We start from the raw sequence: 13385 nt of genomic DNA, 5'->3' as shown, positions 1-13385 counted from the left end.
GCTTAAATCATTATTTTACAGATTTAAAAAACCGTAACAAAGTGAGTAGAAGATTTGCCAAAGACCACCGTGCCAGTGAGCAGCAGAGCTGCCATCAAGACTCCAGCAGAACAGGCAGCAGGCCGGTGGGAAGGGTGAGGTGCGCTGCCTGCCCCCACGGCAGGGCCCCAAGATAGGGGTACGGCCCCCGCTGAAGCCACAGCCACCATGGAAGAAATGAAGCTGCCAGCCATCACCAGACGGACAACCCCAACACCGCGGCCGTGATCAGCATGGCAGCTGATGGAGCCTGTAACGTCCCTGAAGCTCAATGTGTGGCACGTGTTCTGCTGGAGCAGGACCTCCAGAGAGAGGACAATTAGTAAAACCAGAGACTCCCTGCTGCCAGGCCACCACAGGCTCCATCTTCCCCATGCAGATCCAGAGGCACCGCGCTGGGAAGCCCCTTTGAAGCAGACTTCTCCAGTCACATTCGTAAGTAGAGGAGATTTCTGGAGGCAGACGGCACCTAGTACAGGTATATGCACATCAATGGATAAAAATAACATTTTAACTTCAATTGCACGTTCTTTTAAACATAAATGCTCAGAGATTGATTGTGAAAGTAGAGTAGTATCTGTTGGAACACTGTTATGTTCAAATCACAAATGAAAAAGTATTATTTCTCTAAAAAAGTCTTTCACCATTTTCTAATAACATGAAAACACAGTAAGAAGTATGACTAATATAATTTCTTGAGCATATGTGCATAAATACCGTATCTCCTTATTTTATATAGAGAGAGCGCCAAATTGCATCGAACCAGTGAGAAACAACTTGTCTTTAAAAGACATTTTGGGCTTGGAATTTAACCCTCTCACTAGAGCTAAGACTACGTTATTTCCTAGTGGAGCTTCAGATGAGCTTTATAACTAGATTTCAGAAGGTCAAATTTAGACCATGTAGAGAAAGACATCCGAAATACTCCATTATACCCAATATAAATCAGTGGACATATCACTAACAAAAAAAAAAAAATCCATTCTATGGGCTTCTGGCGAGAATATTGAAACTTAGCAACAAAAAATGTAGAGAAATGGGAAGGCAGCCCCAGACAGAGGCAGTCAATTAATGCCATCATCACCATGAAATATAAAACTCCTTAAGATTTAGTAAGAAAAATGCTACTTAATGTCTCAGTTACTTGAAAATCTCTCAGCTCTGAAAACACTCACTCTGATTTTACCTCTGATAACTCTGAAACACAATCTAAACAGGTTGCTTAAGTAACGCTGGAGGAAAACACGTGCACCAAAATAAATGTGGAGAGCACCAGATTCCTCTCGATTTTACCACCACGGGCGGCTCTACAACGAATACCACCAACTCTGCCTACCCGCCTACCCACTCTGACCTAGAGAGGTCCTGAATACAGACACCTGCCTTCCCAGCTGCAGCTCTAAAACAACCCAGTATATGAGATGTGCCACGCTCAGTAACCAGCCAATTTCACTGTCTTCTAGTCCTGCGCACGCAGACATGCACGTCTGCACACACCACACGCCTCTTGCCTTACTCCCCATCTCCATTTGCTGCGACACACTGAATTCTTTAAACACGTGTCCCCATGGGCCCACTGTCTGCAAGACACAATGTATTTTACAATTATTAACAACTAAATAAGAAAATACAGAATTCTGGTTTTAGCTCAACCAAAACACATATTTGGATTATTTTCCAAAGCTACCATTGATTGGTGAAAGAAAACTGTAAAACATTCTGAAATTACACCTCTCCCCACAGTGGGAAGGTACTTCTCCATAACCGAGTTCTTCTAAATGTGTTGTATATCATATTGTATAGTTCTTCCAAATGTGCTGTTCATAAATGTGCTGCACACGAGCCCTTTTGGTCCTTTTTCAAGCACAGAATCCCAGAACCAAAAATTTCAGACAGACTCTGAAAAAAGAGGGCAAAAAGCTAACTTGCCTCTGGGCCGTACACCTTGAAAATACCTAATCATTAACAGATCTGTTAATTTTCCTGTTTTAAATTTGGATTTACCATTACTACGTACAATTACCTTTTGGGAGAAACCTGGCACGCGTCCAACAAGAAAACCTTTCCACAAAACACTGCAGATGGAAGGACAGGCAAGCCTGTTTCGATGCTGTTAGGTTGCCTCCCCGCTCCAGGGGAACGAGCAGATCTGCTCTAGCACTCAGAGGCAACTGACGTTCGTGCCACAAAGTGGAATGGCTGAGGCCAAGCGGGATGGCCAAGCCCCAGGAGAATGGGAGAGAAAAACGAGCCTGACCCTGTTTTTGTCAGACTCAGTCGAGCATCGCATTCTGTCTTGAGCAGGTCCCTTCAAATGAGGGCACTGGGAGAGAAGGCCACAACCAGTGGAGACCAGGTCACCATCCAGCTCAGGAGCAACAGGTCCAATGCTTCCCATTGAGACCTCAACTACAGCAATCTGTCCTGGAAAGCAAGACACAGCTCCAAGGACATCATTCTGGACACCCTGCAGCCCAACAGACTGCAAAGCGAACTGCAGACAAAGAGAATACCACACCCGATGCATAAATTTTGAAGGCTGACCACCTCCTTGAAGAAAAGAAGGGATTTTCTACCACAAAATGCAGAAGAATTGCAGTGTTTGTGATGGCCTATGTGTGGCATTCCTGGACGTGCACATTAGCTGTCAATCTTGCCAACATCCATGTGCAACCTCAGAATAGTGGTCTATCTATGTGAAAGACTGGACTAGAACTGACGTTAGCGCTGACTGAGAAGCAGAGAGATGAAATGGCAGCCCTGCACACATCTGCTGGCCCTCGCACAGCACTCACACAGTCAGGGTGAGACAGGCGGAGCCTATGACGCTCGCACGCACAATGTGATGTAAGTGTCTGAGTACCATGGTGCAGCGTCCTGGAAATGCCAAGCAGAATCCCACTGGGAATGGCAGGGGAGGGTCCAGTGTGCTGCTCAGACATCACTTCACCACCTGAGGTCAATGCAGAGCAGCCACCGCCTGGCCAGCACTGCCCACGGGAGCTCCAGGACTGTGCAGGAGGACTATGCAGGAGGAGGTAAGAACAGGAACGGAGCAGCTCCTCTCACCTGGGACACCCCACACTTCCTCCTCAGCAGCATGAAAGGATCTAGCCTGCTACGACTTGTCGGAGGCACCATGACAACCGACGATGAGAGAGATGTGTGCCATCTTCCAACAATGATAGAGATGTGTGCCATCTTCATCCTCCCCAGTGGGCAAGAGGAAGAACGATGGTGCCAGGGTGCCTGTGCTAGATGAAAGATTCCATCATTCTCAGAGAAGTGAAGACTGGCTAGGGATTTTTCTGGAAACTTCAGTCATCACATTAAATTCACCTGCAATGGTAGTAAGTCTGAACCTTCCCAGACATCCTTGGCTTTTCTGTTACAATTCTACCTCCTGAAACCCCAACACGAAGTTCTGCCTTCAGATGCCTAACACATCCCAACAACATGCTCGAAAAATCCACCTGCAGAGCCGTAAAGAGAAAGTGAGCAGGAAGCAGCCTGTTTCATTTCATCAGGGGAAAGCGCCTCATCAAAGCCCGCTTGGGGTTTACAATTTGACTTACGTGGGTAAACCTGTTAAGGGGAAACCTGGTGACAACCCCAGATCATCATCACAACTAAAATCCAGAATATTATCGTGAATTGCTCTTCAAATAAAGTAATAGCTCATCGCGCTCTCTAAGATTAATTTCAAAGGTAATTTTTAATAAAACACACTGATATTTATGAATATTAGTAAGTGCCATAAGCTTGAGTGACATAAAGAGGATTTGTATGAAGGATCTGTGTTTGGATATAGGGGTTTTTTTTCGTCCCAGATCAGCAAGAATAAAGTAAGGTTACGAGATGGCAAGGACTGATGGGCAGGCACTACGTTTGGAAAGCCTGATTGCTCATAAAGTGACAGAAATACATATCATACGGTCAGTTTCTACTGCCTGTCACAAATTGATTTTGTTAGCTTTCTTTAATAACACTTGTAAGACTCTCCAAATTCATTTAATCTGATCAGTGTTGACTCCATACCATTTATTAGAAAAATTCAGAATGACTAATCAAGCGTTTTTAGCAAGTGGCTTTCCAGCAACTGTTTGTCCTATAACAACATCTCTAATACACTAAAAAAATCCATATTTTTTACATTAAAAAAAAAAGCATTCCACACACAAACTTTTTATGGGGAGAAGTCAAAAAACAGAGGGAAGGACAAGCTGCTCTGCATTTGTAAGAGCATTTTTTCCTCTGACTAACCCCAAAGCGTTACGTCTTGTATTTTAGCTCTTAGACGGCAGTTGATCCACTTGGTACTCCTCCATCAGACCAGCTTGGCTTCTCAGCAGCAGGATACTTGTCTCTCCTACACCTCAAAACCAGTGCTGACTAGGCCACCAGCGAGATAGATCCTGTGGGATACGAGATCCCAGGAACAGCCCAGCACATTCTGCATCTTTCAGGACACCACGCTGCTGCCAGCCTGGGTTTCATCCGCGCCATCGCCCCCGCTCCGCAACCCTATCGCGTGCCGACTCGCCTCAGGAGTGATGCACAAAGAAGGAAGCAAATCTAAAAAGGCAGACTGCCATCATACTAAAATCATACCGTGGAGAGGGAGGAGAGTGGCTGCTGCTCTTAAACCTCTGCAGACAGTCCCTTCCCCGGTGTCGCGTTGGCAGGGGTAGGGGCAGGGCAGGAACCCATCCAGAGCAGCAGCAAACCCTCCTTCTGCTTGCAGAGGCAGCTCTCGTCCCTCACATCTGAGTGGAGAAAAGGCACCGTTTCATTATTTCCCAGCAAATGCCCCTACTTCACCTTCAGGGGAAGGAAAGAATTCTTTCTATCGCTGTTTGCATTAACATTGATCCTAGCCCTGCATCACGCACCGGGATGTTATACCTTTGGCTTACAATCCTATTTAGTTTTATTGCTACCATTTTTTGTAAGGAAAGGCATGTTCAGAATCCAAAGATTACCATCCTTCACACGGTGGATGTGCTGATCATAGGCCAAAGCAGTGACGAGGCTGTCACTCTTGGTAAGGATGGCTCGTAAGTTTACCATTTCAGAAGGAAAAGAGAAAATTAGAACTGTTATAACTAACACTGCCTACTTAGATAGGAATTTGAAACCCAGGGGCCTCCAGAAACATTTTTTGTTGTTGCTTACTTTTTAAATATGTGGAGTTAATGTTATTATCTTCAGTTGCCCAGTTTTAATTATAATCTGCAACACTGTGATCAATTCTGAATCACGTTCAACTGATATCACTGACAAAGGACATACGAGAAAAGTGAGAAAAGATGATTAATACCCCCACAATTTAAAGTTTGTCCCACCCAGAAGACACGGGATCACTTTACAGACGGTCACACTTGTGTTGCTTTTCACTTCTGAAAGATTAAACAGACATATTTTGCAACCTTACAACAAGTAAAGAGGAAAGTATCATAAATACGAAATCTAGCATTCGCACATTCAGTAGAAAAAAAAAAAACAAACAAAAACATTACAAATGTCACAGTACTTTTCACGAAAATGAAGAATCTTGTTTCTCCGGGACCAACAGCTTTTGTAAATCAAGACAATTGCAAAAAAGAACCCAAGGTAAATTGGAAGAACCCTCTAATAACGACACAGATTCTGCTGCTCGTTCTGTTGCTGAAATCTGGCAGTGCCCGCAGGCTCCAGGAATGGACGAAGAGGGGTCTGAAGAACATAGAGAGACCTTGGACACAGAAGGCTGTGCAGTAAGTCTGCATTTCATGCTTGCCAGTTACTTTCAACTGCATACAGTGGAAAGGATCCACGTGATAAGCAAAGCCTCTCTTTATCTGGCGGCTGCTATTCCCAAACGCTTTCCTGCTTGGATGCTATGAGGTCACCATCAAGCTGCAGAAAACTCCCATTAATCAGCTATTTGTGAGGTCAGGTTTCAGGGAAGGGAAACGGAAAGTGCCTTCCCAAGCTTAGATTCATTTCACAGGGAAAGAAAATAAAGGCAGAAAGGGGAAAAGCTCTCACAGTGAAAAACGCCGGAGGCTGGAGCACAGCACATCACTTTTATCACCCTTCCTCACCAACTTCTTAAAAGGGATTAGTGTATGAGGGAGGGACAATATTTAAAGTATCCCTTAACAAAAGGTGATGGGTGGGTGGTGGTGGCATTTTCAAAAGCCTTTCTGTTGTCTGAGATGCAGATAGGAGCCAGTGAACTTGCAATATTGCCACCCAGCTGGAGAGCCACACAGAAACCTGCAGCAACTACAGTCCGTGCCTCTCACAAAGGACCATCTCTTCCCAAAACGCTGCCCACTGATTCTCAAACAAAACACTGGCGGCACCTTATTACATGAAAATAAAATACTGCTAAGTGAATGTGCTTACCATGTTAAATAGCAACACAAATAGCAAGCCATAAAGAGGAAGTGATGGCCATGGCAACATGTCATCAGAAGACAGACATGTTGCTTATTTTGGAAGTAGGAAAGGGTGACAGCCAGGTGTCTCTCGAACATGAGTCCCACAGTGGCAATGCCAGCAAAGGGCTTTTACAGTTCCCATCCTTTTTGGGTGCTGCACCTGGGGAAGCACAACCCCAAGCGCCAGTGTATGCTGGGGACACCATGCTGGAAAGCAGCTTCGCAGAGAACTGGGGGTCCTGGTGGCCACCAAGTTGAACGTGAGCCAGCAATGTGCCCTTGCGGCAAAGAAGATGAATGGTGTCCTCAGCTTTTGCCAGCAGGTCGAGGAGGCGATCCTACCCTTTATTCAGCACTGGTGAGGCCACAACCAGCAGTGTTATGTCCAGTGATGGGCTGTCCAGCACAAGAGAGACAGGGACATACTGGATAAAGTCCAGTGAAAGGCCACAAGGATGATGAAGGGGCTGGAGCACCCGGAGAAGAGAAGGCTCAGGGGATCTCTTCAATATTTATATAAATACCTGAAGGAAAGGTGCAGACAAGATGGAGTCAGGCTCTTTCCTGTGGTGCCCAGTGACAGGACAACAGGCAATGGGCACAAACTGTAACACAGGAGATTCCCTCTGAACATGAGGAAACCCTTTTTTACTGTGAGGGTGACTGAGCATTGGCACAGGTTGCCCAGAGAGGTGGTGGAGTCTCCATCCTTGGAGATACTCAAACGATGCTTGGACACGGTCCCGGGCAACCTGCTCTGGGTGACCCTGCTAGAGCAGGGTGGTTGGACCAGATGACCTCCACAGATCCCTTCCAACCTCAACCAGTCTGTGATTCTGTGAAAGTACCCAGAGCACAGATACACCTTTGGGGAAGCCCAGAAGATGACAACTCAAAAGACAGCCCACTGGGAATGCCACACACGGCAGCGCAACACTGCTTCAGGGGATCCCTGTGCTGCCAAAGCTCACGTCACGTCACCAGGCAGCTTGGAGCAGCACCGCCCATCTCTTCGTCAGGTCCAACAGCAAAACAAGTTTCTGAGAACCACAGCCCGTAAGGTTCTACCACATGGTCACACAACGGCTCCTCGCTTCCAGAGCTGAGCAAATGCCCAACCATGCTGACGTGCGCAGTGTCACCTGCTCGCCAGTGCCTGCAGCCTGGAAACACACCTACCACCACAGGTAGAAGAGCTGTCGTTTAGAAACAGCAACCACATTTACTGAGACAGAGGTTTCTTTAACCACTTTCCAATGGAGGTTGCTTCCGGATGCTGGACTGCCATAGTGCAGAACACAAGCTACAAAAGCCTTTCACAAGGTGGTCAGACCTCCTAACCAGCACCAGGTACTTATCTGTACACCATATGTATACGCACGTTAAGTGAGTAACCATTTTAAAAATTCTAATGAGCATTAACTGATGTTGCAAATCAATCAACGTACTTTTTGTTTCTTTGGACAGCACAACCGTTGCCTTTGCGATGTATGAAATTTCACTGGAAGCAGTTTTCATGCAACGAGAGGTGAGAGGGCCGCCTGCACACCCGGCAGAGACTCGTCTTGCTTTTCCGACCTCCAAGGAGCAATGCTAACTTACGCCAACCGGCTCCATGCTTCTGTGCTTCCCATCTGCGAATGCTTTTATGTGCACTTACACATGCACGCTGATCTTGGAATTAGTGCCCAAACATGACCAACTACCTCTGCAGAATCATAGAATCTTCATGGTTGGAAAGAACCTTTGAGATCATCAAGTCCAACCATAGACACACAACCAGCATTTAGGGCACACGGTGGTGCTTTTATTCAAGGGAAGAAAAATCAGAACATTAGGAAAGCGGCTAACATAAAACAAAATGTCTGATTAAGAGCGGACCCAATAAAGCTTGTTTTCCCTGGGGATTCCTGCTGATGTCCCCTAGCCCTTTCCCTGTCCCAACTCTACCCCCACGTGTCTTCTGAGCAGACAGCAGGAAGAGACTGCATTTGCATGGGCAAACAAGAGCCAGACCCACCTGCCCCACACCCACATGCCAGCCGTCCTGCTGCTGACCTGCACACTGGAATCCTCCAGGCATGACCTTCACTTGGCCTTTCTCTCTTTTGCTTTTCACAAAAAAAATAAAAGAAAATGAAAAAAATATATAGCTAGCCCTTTTTTTTTATTTTACAAACATGGCTGAAAGCAGACGCCAGCTTCCTAAGTTATTGGGGAGTTACCACTCTAACAGAATGATCACGTAAGCTTCATTTCCTTAGGAAATCAAGCTAAAAACAATATTTAGCCAGTAAAAATAAATAAATACCAAGTGTTCGTATACGCCACTAGAAATACCAGGGCCACAAAGGTGATAAATGGACTGGAGCACCTTTCCTAGGAGAGGAGGCTGGGACAGCTGGGGCTCTTCAGCCTGGAGAACAGAGGGCTCGGGGAGATCCTGCCAGCGTGTTTAAGGACCTGCTGGGGAGGAGGGAGGGAGGGAGGACGAGGGAGACAGACCCTTCTCTGGACAAGAGGCAACAGACACGAATTCAACCACGCAAAATTCCACCTGAACACAAGGGAGCACTTTTACTGTGAGGGGGGTCAAACGCTGGCACAGTCGCCCAGAGAGGCTGTAGAGTCTCCACCTGCGGAGATGCTCCAACTCTCGCCGGATGTGGCCCTGGACAACCTGGGACAAGCTGACCCTGCCTGAGCAGGGGCTGCTGGACTAGATGGTCTCAGGAGGTCCCTGCCAAAGTAAACAATGCTGTGATCCTGCAAAACACCATACCGTGCAAGCGATAATTACCCTATGTTCATATGCAGTATGGAAGAGAGGGAAGAAAACAAAAGCACTGAGAATCTGGTGCAATCCCACATCTTCAGTAGCTAGGAGGTCACGGAAAACTGAAACGTTGTGTACTAAGCCCCGTAATCACGGACCGACAGCACCGCTTCATCTCAAGGAACTTCTATTTTCAATCCATTTGCCTAGGTGCTTCTCCTGTCCTATTTTATGACAAATGGAAAATATGGAGTCACTCTGCAGCCAAAGTGTTTAGAAAACAAAGCAACAGAAAACAAAGACTGGTTTGAAAGATAATATATAGAATCATCTTAGAGAAAGAGACAAAAGAGTATTGAGAAGGAAAACTTAACTCTATGGCGTTCAGAAAAAGTGAAATGAAAGTTGTTAGAAACAGCCCTAATTGAACAAAACATACCTATAGAGCCTGTTTGTGCGCCATTTCTGCATAAAGACAAAACAGCAAGATTTGATGGTTCTGCGCTGGTGGTAACAAGACAATACAACACACTTTTACGCCTGAGACCAATGCCCGCTTCTGGTTTCAGTTACTTTGAAATTAGTAAACTAATATAGAGTAATTACAACTCGGGGGTCTTTTGACATGATATTGCAAGAGAACAGATCAGTTTTTTATCTCCAACTCCCAACCTCTCAGTGTCACTTCATTTGCTGTAATTAGCACTTATATGCAGAGAGGAATCGAGACCGGGGTCAAATCCCATTCCCAGAGGAGGATCCTCCCCCTTAAAAGTGAAGCTCTTGCCCCAAGATGAGGCGCAGCACAGGAGGCTGAACACTGCTCAGGAAGTGGGATGGACCTTCCCTGGTTACTATGGGCACTGCTACTGGGCAGCAACGCACATTCTGGTGGGAAAAAGGTTTTTCTATTTTTTGACCGTTTACAATTACCTGGTAGACAGCAGAATTCTGTGTAATGCACAGGTTTTCACCTCCGTAACATGTAATTTACTGCACAGTGAGCAGCATATGGGAAACAGGTGCAGATAAATAATGTACTTTTTGTTATATGCAAAGGGAGAGAACAGCGATATATTCCATATATGACCTTGTAACAGGGATTATGTAGAGGCTGAATACTCATTTGTTCTCATAAAAAGCGCATTATCTATTCCTTTTTGGTAACAAGTCTCCTTGGAGACATTTTTTTCCCCACTTACAGTGAGCGGTGCATAAGGACAACAGAGTATCAGCAGCAGCAGCAGCTTTTTAAATCTCAGCAAGCAGCATTCTGCTATGGTTACTGAGTTTCCTTGCAGGGAATGTAACTGTTGTCACTATGTTTCCTTCCAGAAAATGCATCCTGTATGTAGTAAGTTAAGAACAAAAATCTACCCCAGTCCAAAGATGCAAGATCATTCCAACTGGACTGTTCCATTCCCCATTGTAGTCCCTGTTTTTTTTACCCCCATAAACAGGGCACTTTTAAAAACTGTATTTCTCAGAAGCTGCAAAATACCGTCTCCACACAATGTTTAATCAGTAAAGTTTCATGTATTCAGAATCGTTTTTCAATCCCTACCTGCATTCAAAAGAATTTTAAAGATTACTTATTAGTCTGTTAATCCATAATTAAAACTCAGGCCTAAAACTTTAACTGACTGGCTCTCGCTTTCCGTATTAGTAATGGGCTGCAAGTGTGCCCCTCACCAAGTCAGCGAGATCCTTGCACGTGATTATTAAGCAACATGAACATGTCTGTTCAAAAACTGCACAGTGCTTTACATTGTCCTCCAGTTTAAAAGCTTCTTCATTTATTACCCCTTACCAAATCAGAACCTGACTCCCAGTAAGACTACTGCATCTTAAATCTTCTGCCCTTTCTTATGTCTATAAGATGGAAAAAAACCCCACTTTTTAAGAAGTTGCATAGTGAAAGGAGGGTGATGCAGTGGCGATGGCCACCTTCTGCCACCAGTGCTCTACCCCAGCTCACAGACCTTCACTTCAAGGGTCTGAACAGCAAACCCTGTGGTTCACAGTGCTTGCTCATGGCTGAAGAGACGCTCTTGATTTCAGCAGTGACAGGTGTAGGAAGAATCATAGAATCATAGGGTTGGAAGGGACCTCCGGAGATCATCTAGTGAAACCCCCCAAGAAGACAGAGTGCAAGCCATCTCCCCACTCTGTTTTGCCTGCACGTGAGTCTTTGTAACCCAAGGATTTTCGTCCCTTTCCATCAGAGGGGTTTGCTCTTCTCATGGTCCCTTTCAAACCCCGCTTCCAGGCGAGCGGCGCCGGCATGGCCCCCATGGGAGCCAGTGCATGCTCCAGGAGACTGGAGGTGGCAACTTGGGGAACTATTGTATTGAGGTTCAAGGTGTAGTTTTGCTAAAAACAAGTGTGAAAAAACAGATGTTATCCTCTAAAGGTAATTATTTGCTCCAACTAAATAGCTTACTGCTGACATTAAAACAGCTGTGTGGCCGCACAGAAATTACCGATTTTAAGAAGTATTTTTTTTAAGCCCCAAATTAGCGTAGATGTCAAGCCCTTTATGCGCTGTGGGAACTCCAAAATGCATTCTTCAAATCCACAGCACCGCAGCTATTTTCGTTTAGTCCCATTCGCGCCCCCCCCACACCACCCCCCCCCAGCTCTCCCCGCCTTTGGAAGGGGCGGATCAGCCGCAGCGACACCTGCCCGGTGCTGCGGGCCGGGCCGGGATCCCGCCGGGGGCAGCGGCCGCCCCGGGGCGGGGAGGTCCGGCAGGGCCCGCGCTTCCCCTTCTAGAAGGTACCGCCGGCCGCTGCCCGGGGCTCCCCCGCCCGCCCCGCCGCGCCGTGCGGGCCCCGCCGACGGAGGGGCCGGAGCCGAGGCCTGCACAGGCCCGAGCCGCCCCCCCGCCCGCCCTCCGCCGCAGCCCCCACCCGGCGGGCGGCCAAGATGGTCGCGGGGCGGCGTCGCTCACCTCCTCGGCCTGCTTGCGCAGCGCCTTCTCCCTCTCGTACTGCGTGAGGAGCTGCTCGTTGTCCTCCCGCAGCAGCTCCAGCTCCACCTCGTGCTCCTGGTTGTCGGTGAGCACCGAGTCCAGGTTCTCCAGCACCGTCACCACCAGCGGCATCAGCTCCTTCACCACCTCCTCGTCGTAGCAGTGGATCAGCCGCTCGAACTCGCGGTAGATGCTGTTGGCGAGGCCCGAGACCCGCTCCGACATCACCGACCCCGAGCAGTAATCGTCGCCCGGGTACCCCCCCACCCCGCCATCGTCCAGCTGGATCTCCAGCATCCTGCCGGCCTGACAGCCACCCGCGCCGCGCCGCTCCGCTCCGCTCCGCTCCGCTCCCCGACGAGGCCGCCGCCGTCAGGCTCCGCCCGCCTCGTCACGGGGCCCGGCCGGGGCGGAGCGCGGCGGCGCCACCGCCCGGGAGCCCGCCCGCCCGCGGAGGCCCCGCGCTGCCCCGCCCGCCGCGGCGCCGTGCTGAGGGGCAGGCCGAGGGCGGGCCTGCGGCGGCGGCCCCTTCCCCGACGCACCGGACAAAGGACGGCGCCGGCGGCCCAGCGGGGCGCGAACAAGGCGCGGGATCCCCACGCGTGAGACCCGGCGCGGCCGAGGGCGAAGCCCGGTACCGTGACACAGGCTGCACGCCCGGCTGCCATCTTCCCTGGGAACCAGGGCAAAGACTCGGCAGTTGCGGCTCTCCGCTTTGGTCCGTTCAGGACATCCTAACTCTAGTCAAATCCGAGTCTCCACAGCCTGATCTGCACGCCAAGAACCAAAGGATTCAGGGAAAATAAGTTATGTTGGATATGTTAACAAGCCACGGACTGGAGAGGCCTTCAAAGTAAATAAACAGTCCAAAGGTCACAAAAGAGTCAGTTCTGATTCACACCCTCAAGTTCTGCATCACCTAAAACAGAAGCGTTAAGCAGCGTTATCTGAGCTGGTGGCTGTTCAACCTGAGGCCTGCTCTGGAAGGACTCTTTTTTTTGAGGGAGGGGGACAACTTCCAGCCAGAAGAGTGTTAGAACCTAATTTTGCAACCCAATTATTAGTGCAAAACCTTCAGACTTGCAAGTCTCTTCTAGCATCTGTGAAAATCAGGGCACTCCTTCGCTCCACGCATGTTAGTTGTTTCAATTTAGTTACTCAATTATAT

At 48.0% G+C, this 13385-nt stretch overlaps 1 protein-coding gene across 30 annotated transcripts in view; it reads right to left on the bottom strand.

Annotated features, from left to right (window-relative positions):
* Window positions 1-12555, bottom strand: part of MAPK8IP3 (mitogen-activated protein kinase 8 interacting protein 3) — a 75971-nt gene extending 63416 nt beyond the window's left edge. For all 30 annotated transcript variants that reach the window (XM_063343529.1, XM_063343541.1, XM_063343531.1 and 27 more), the window contains exon 1: window positions 12197-12555. In XM_063343529.1, coding sequence (XP_063199599.1) covers window positions 12197-12514 — 318 coding nt within the window. In that variant the 5' untranslated portion in view covers window positions 12515-12555. The remainder of the gene's footprint in view (window positions 1-12196) is intronic.
* Window positions 12556-13385: the final 830 nt, after the last annotated feature.

This window comes from Chroicocephalus ridibundus, chromosome 8, assembly GCF_963924245.1.
Source record: "Chroicocephalus ridibundus chromosome 8, bChrRid1.1, whole genome shotgun sequence".
Classification (NCBI taxonomy): Eukaryota; Metazoa; Chordata; class Aves; order Charadriiformes; family Laridae; genus Chroicocephalus; species Chroicocephalus ridibundus.
This window is presented reverse-complemented; position numbering and strand designations above follow the sequence as displayed.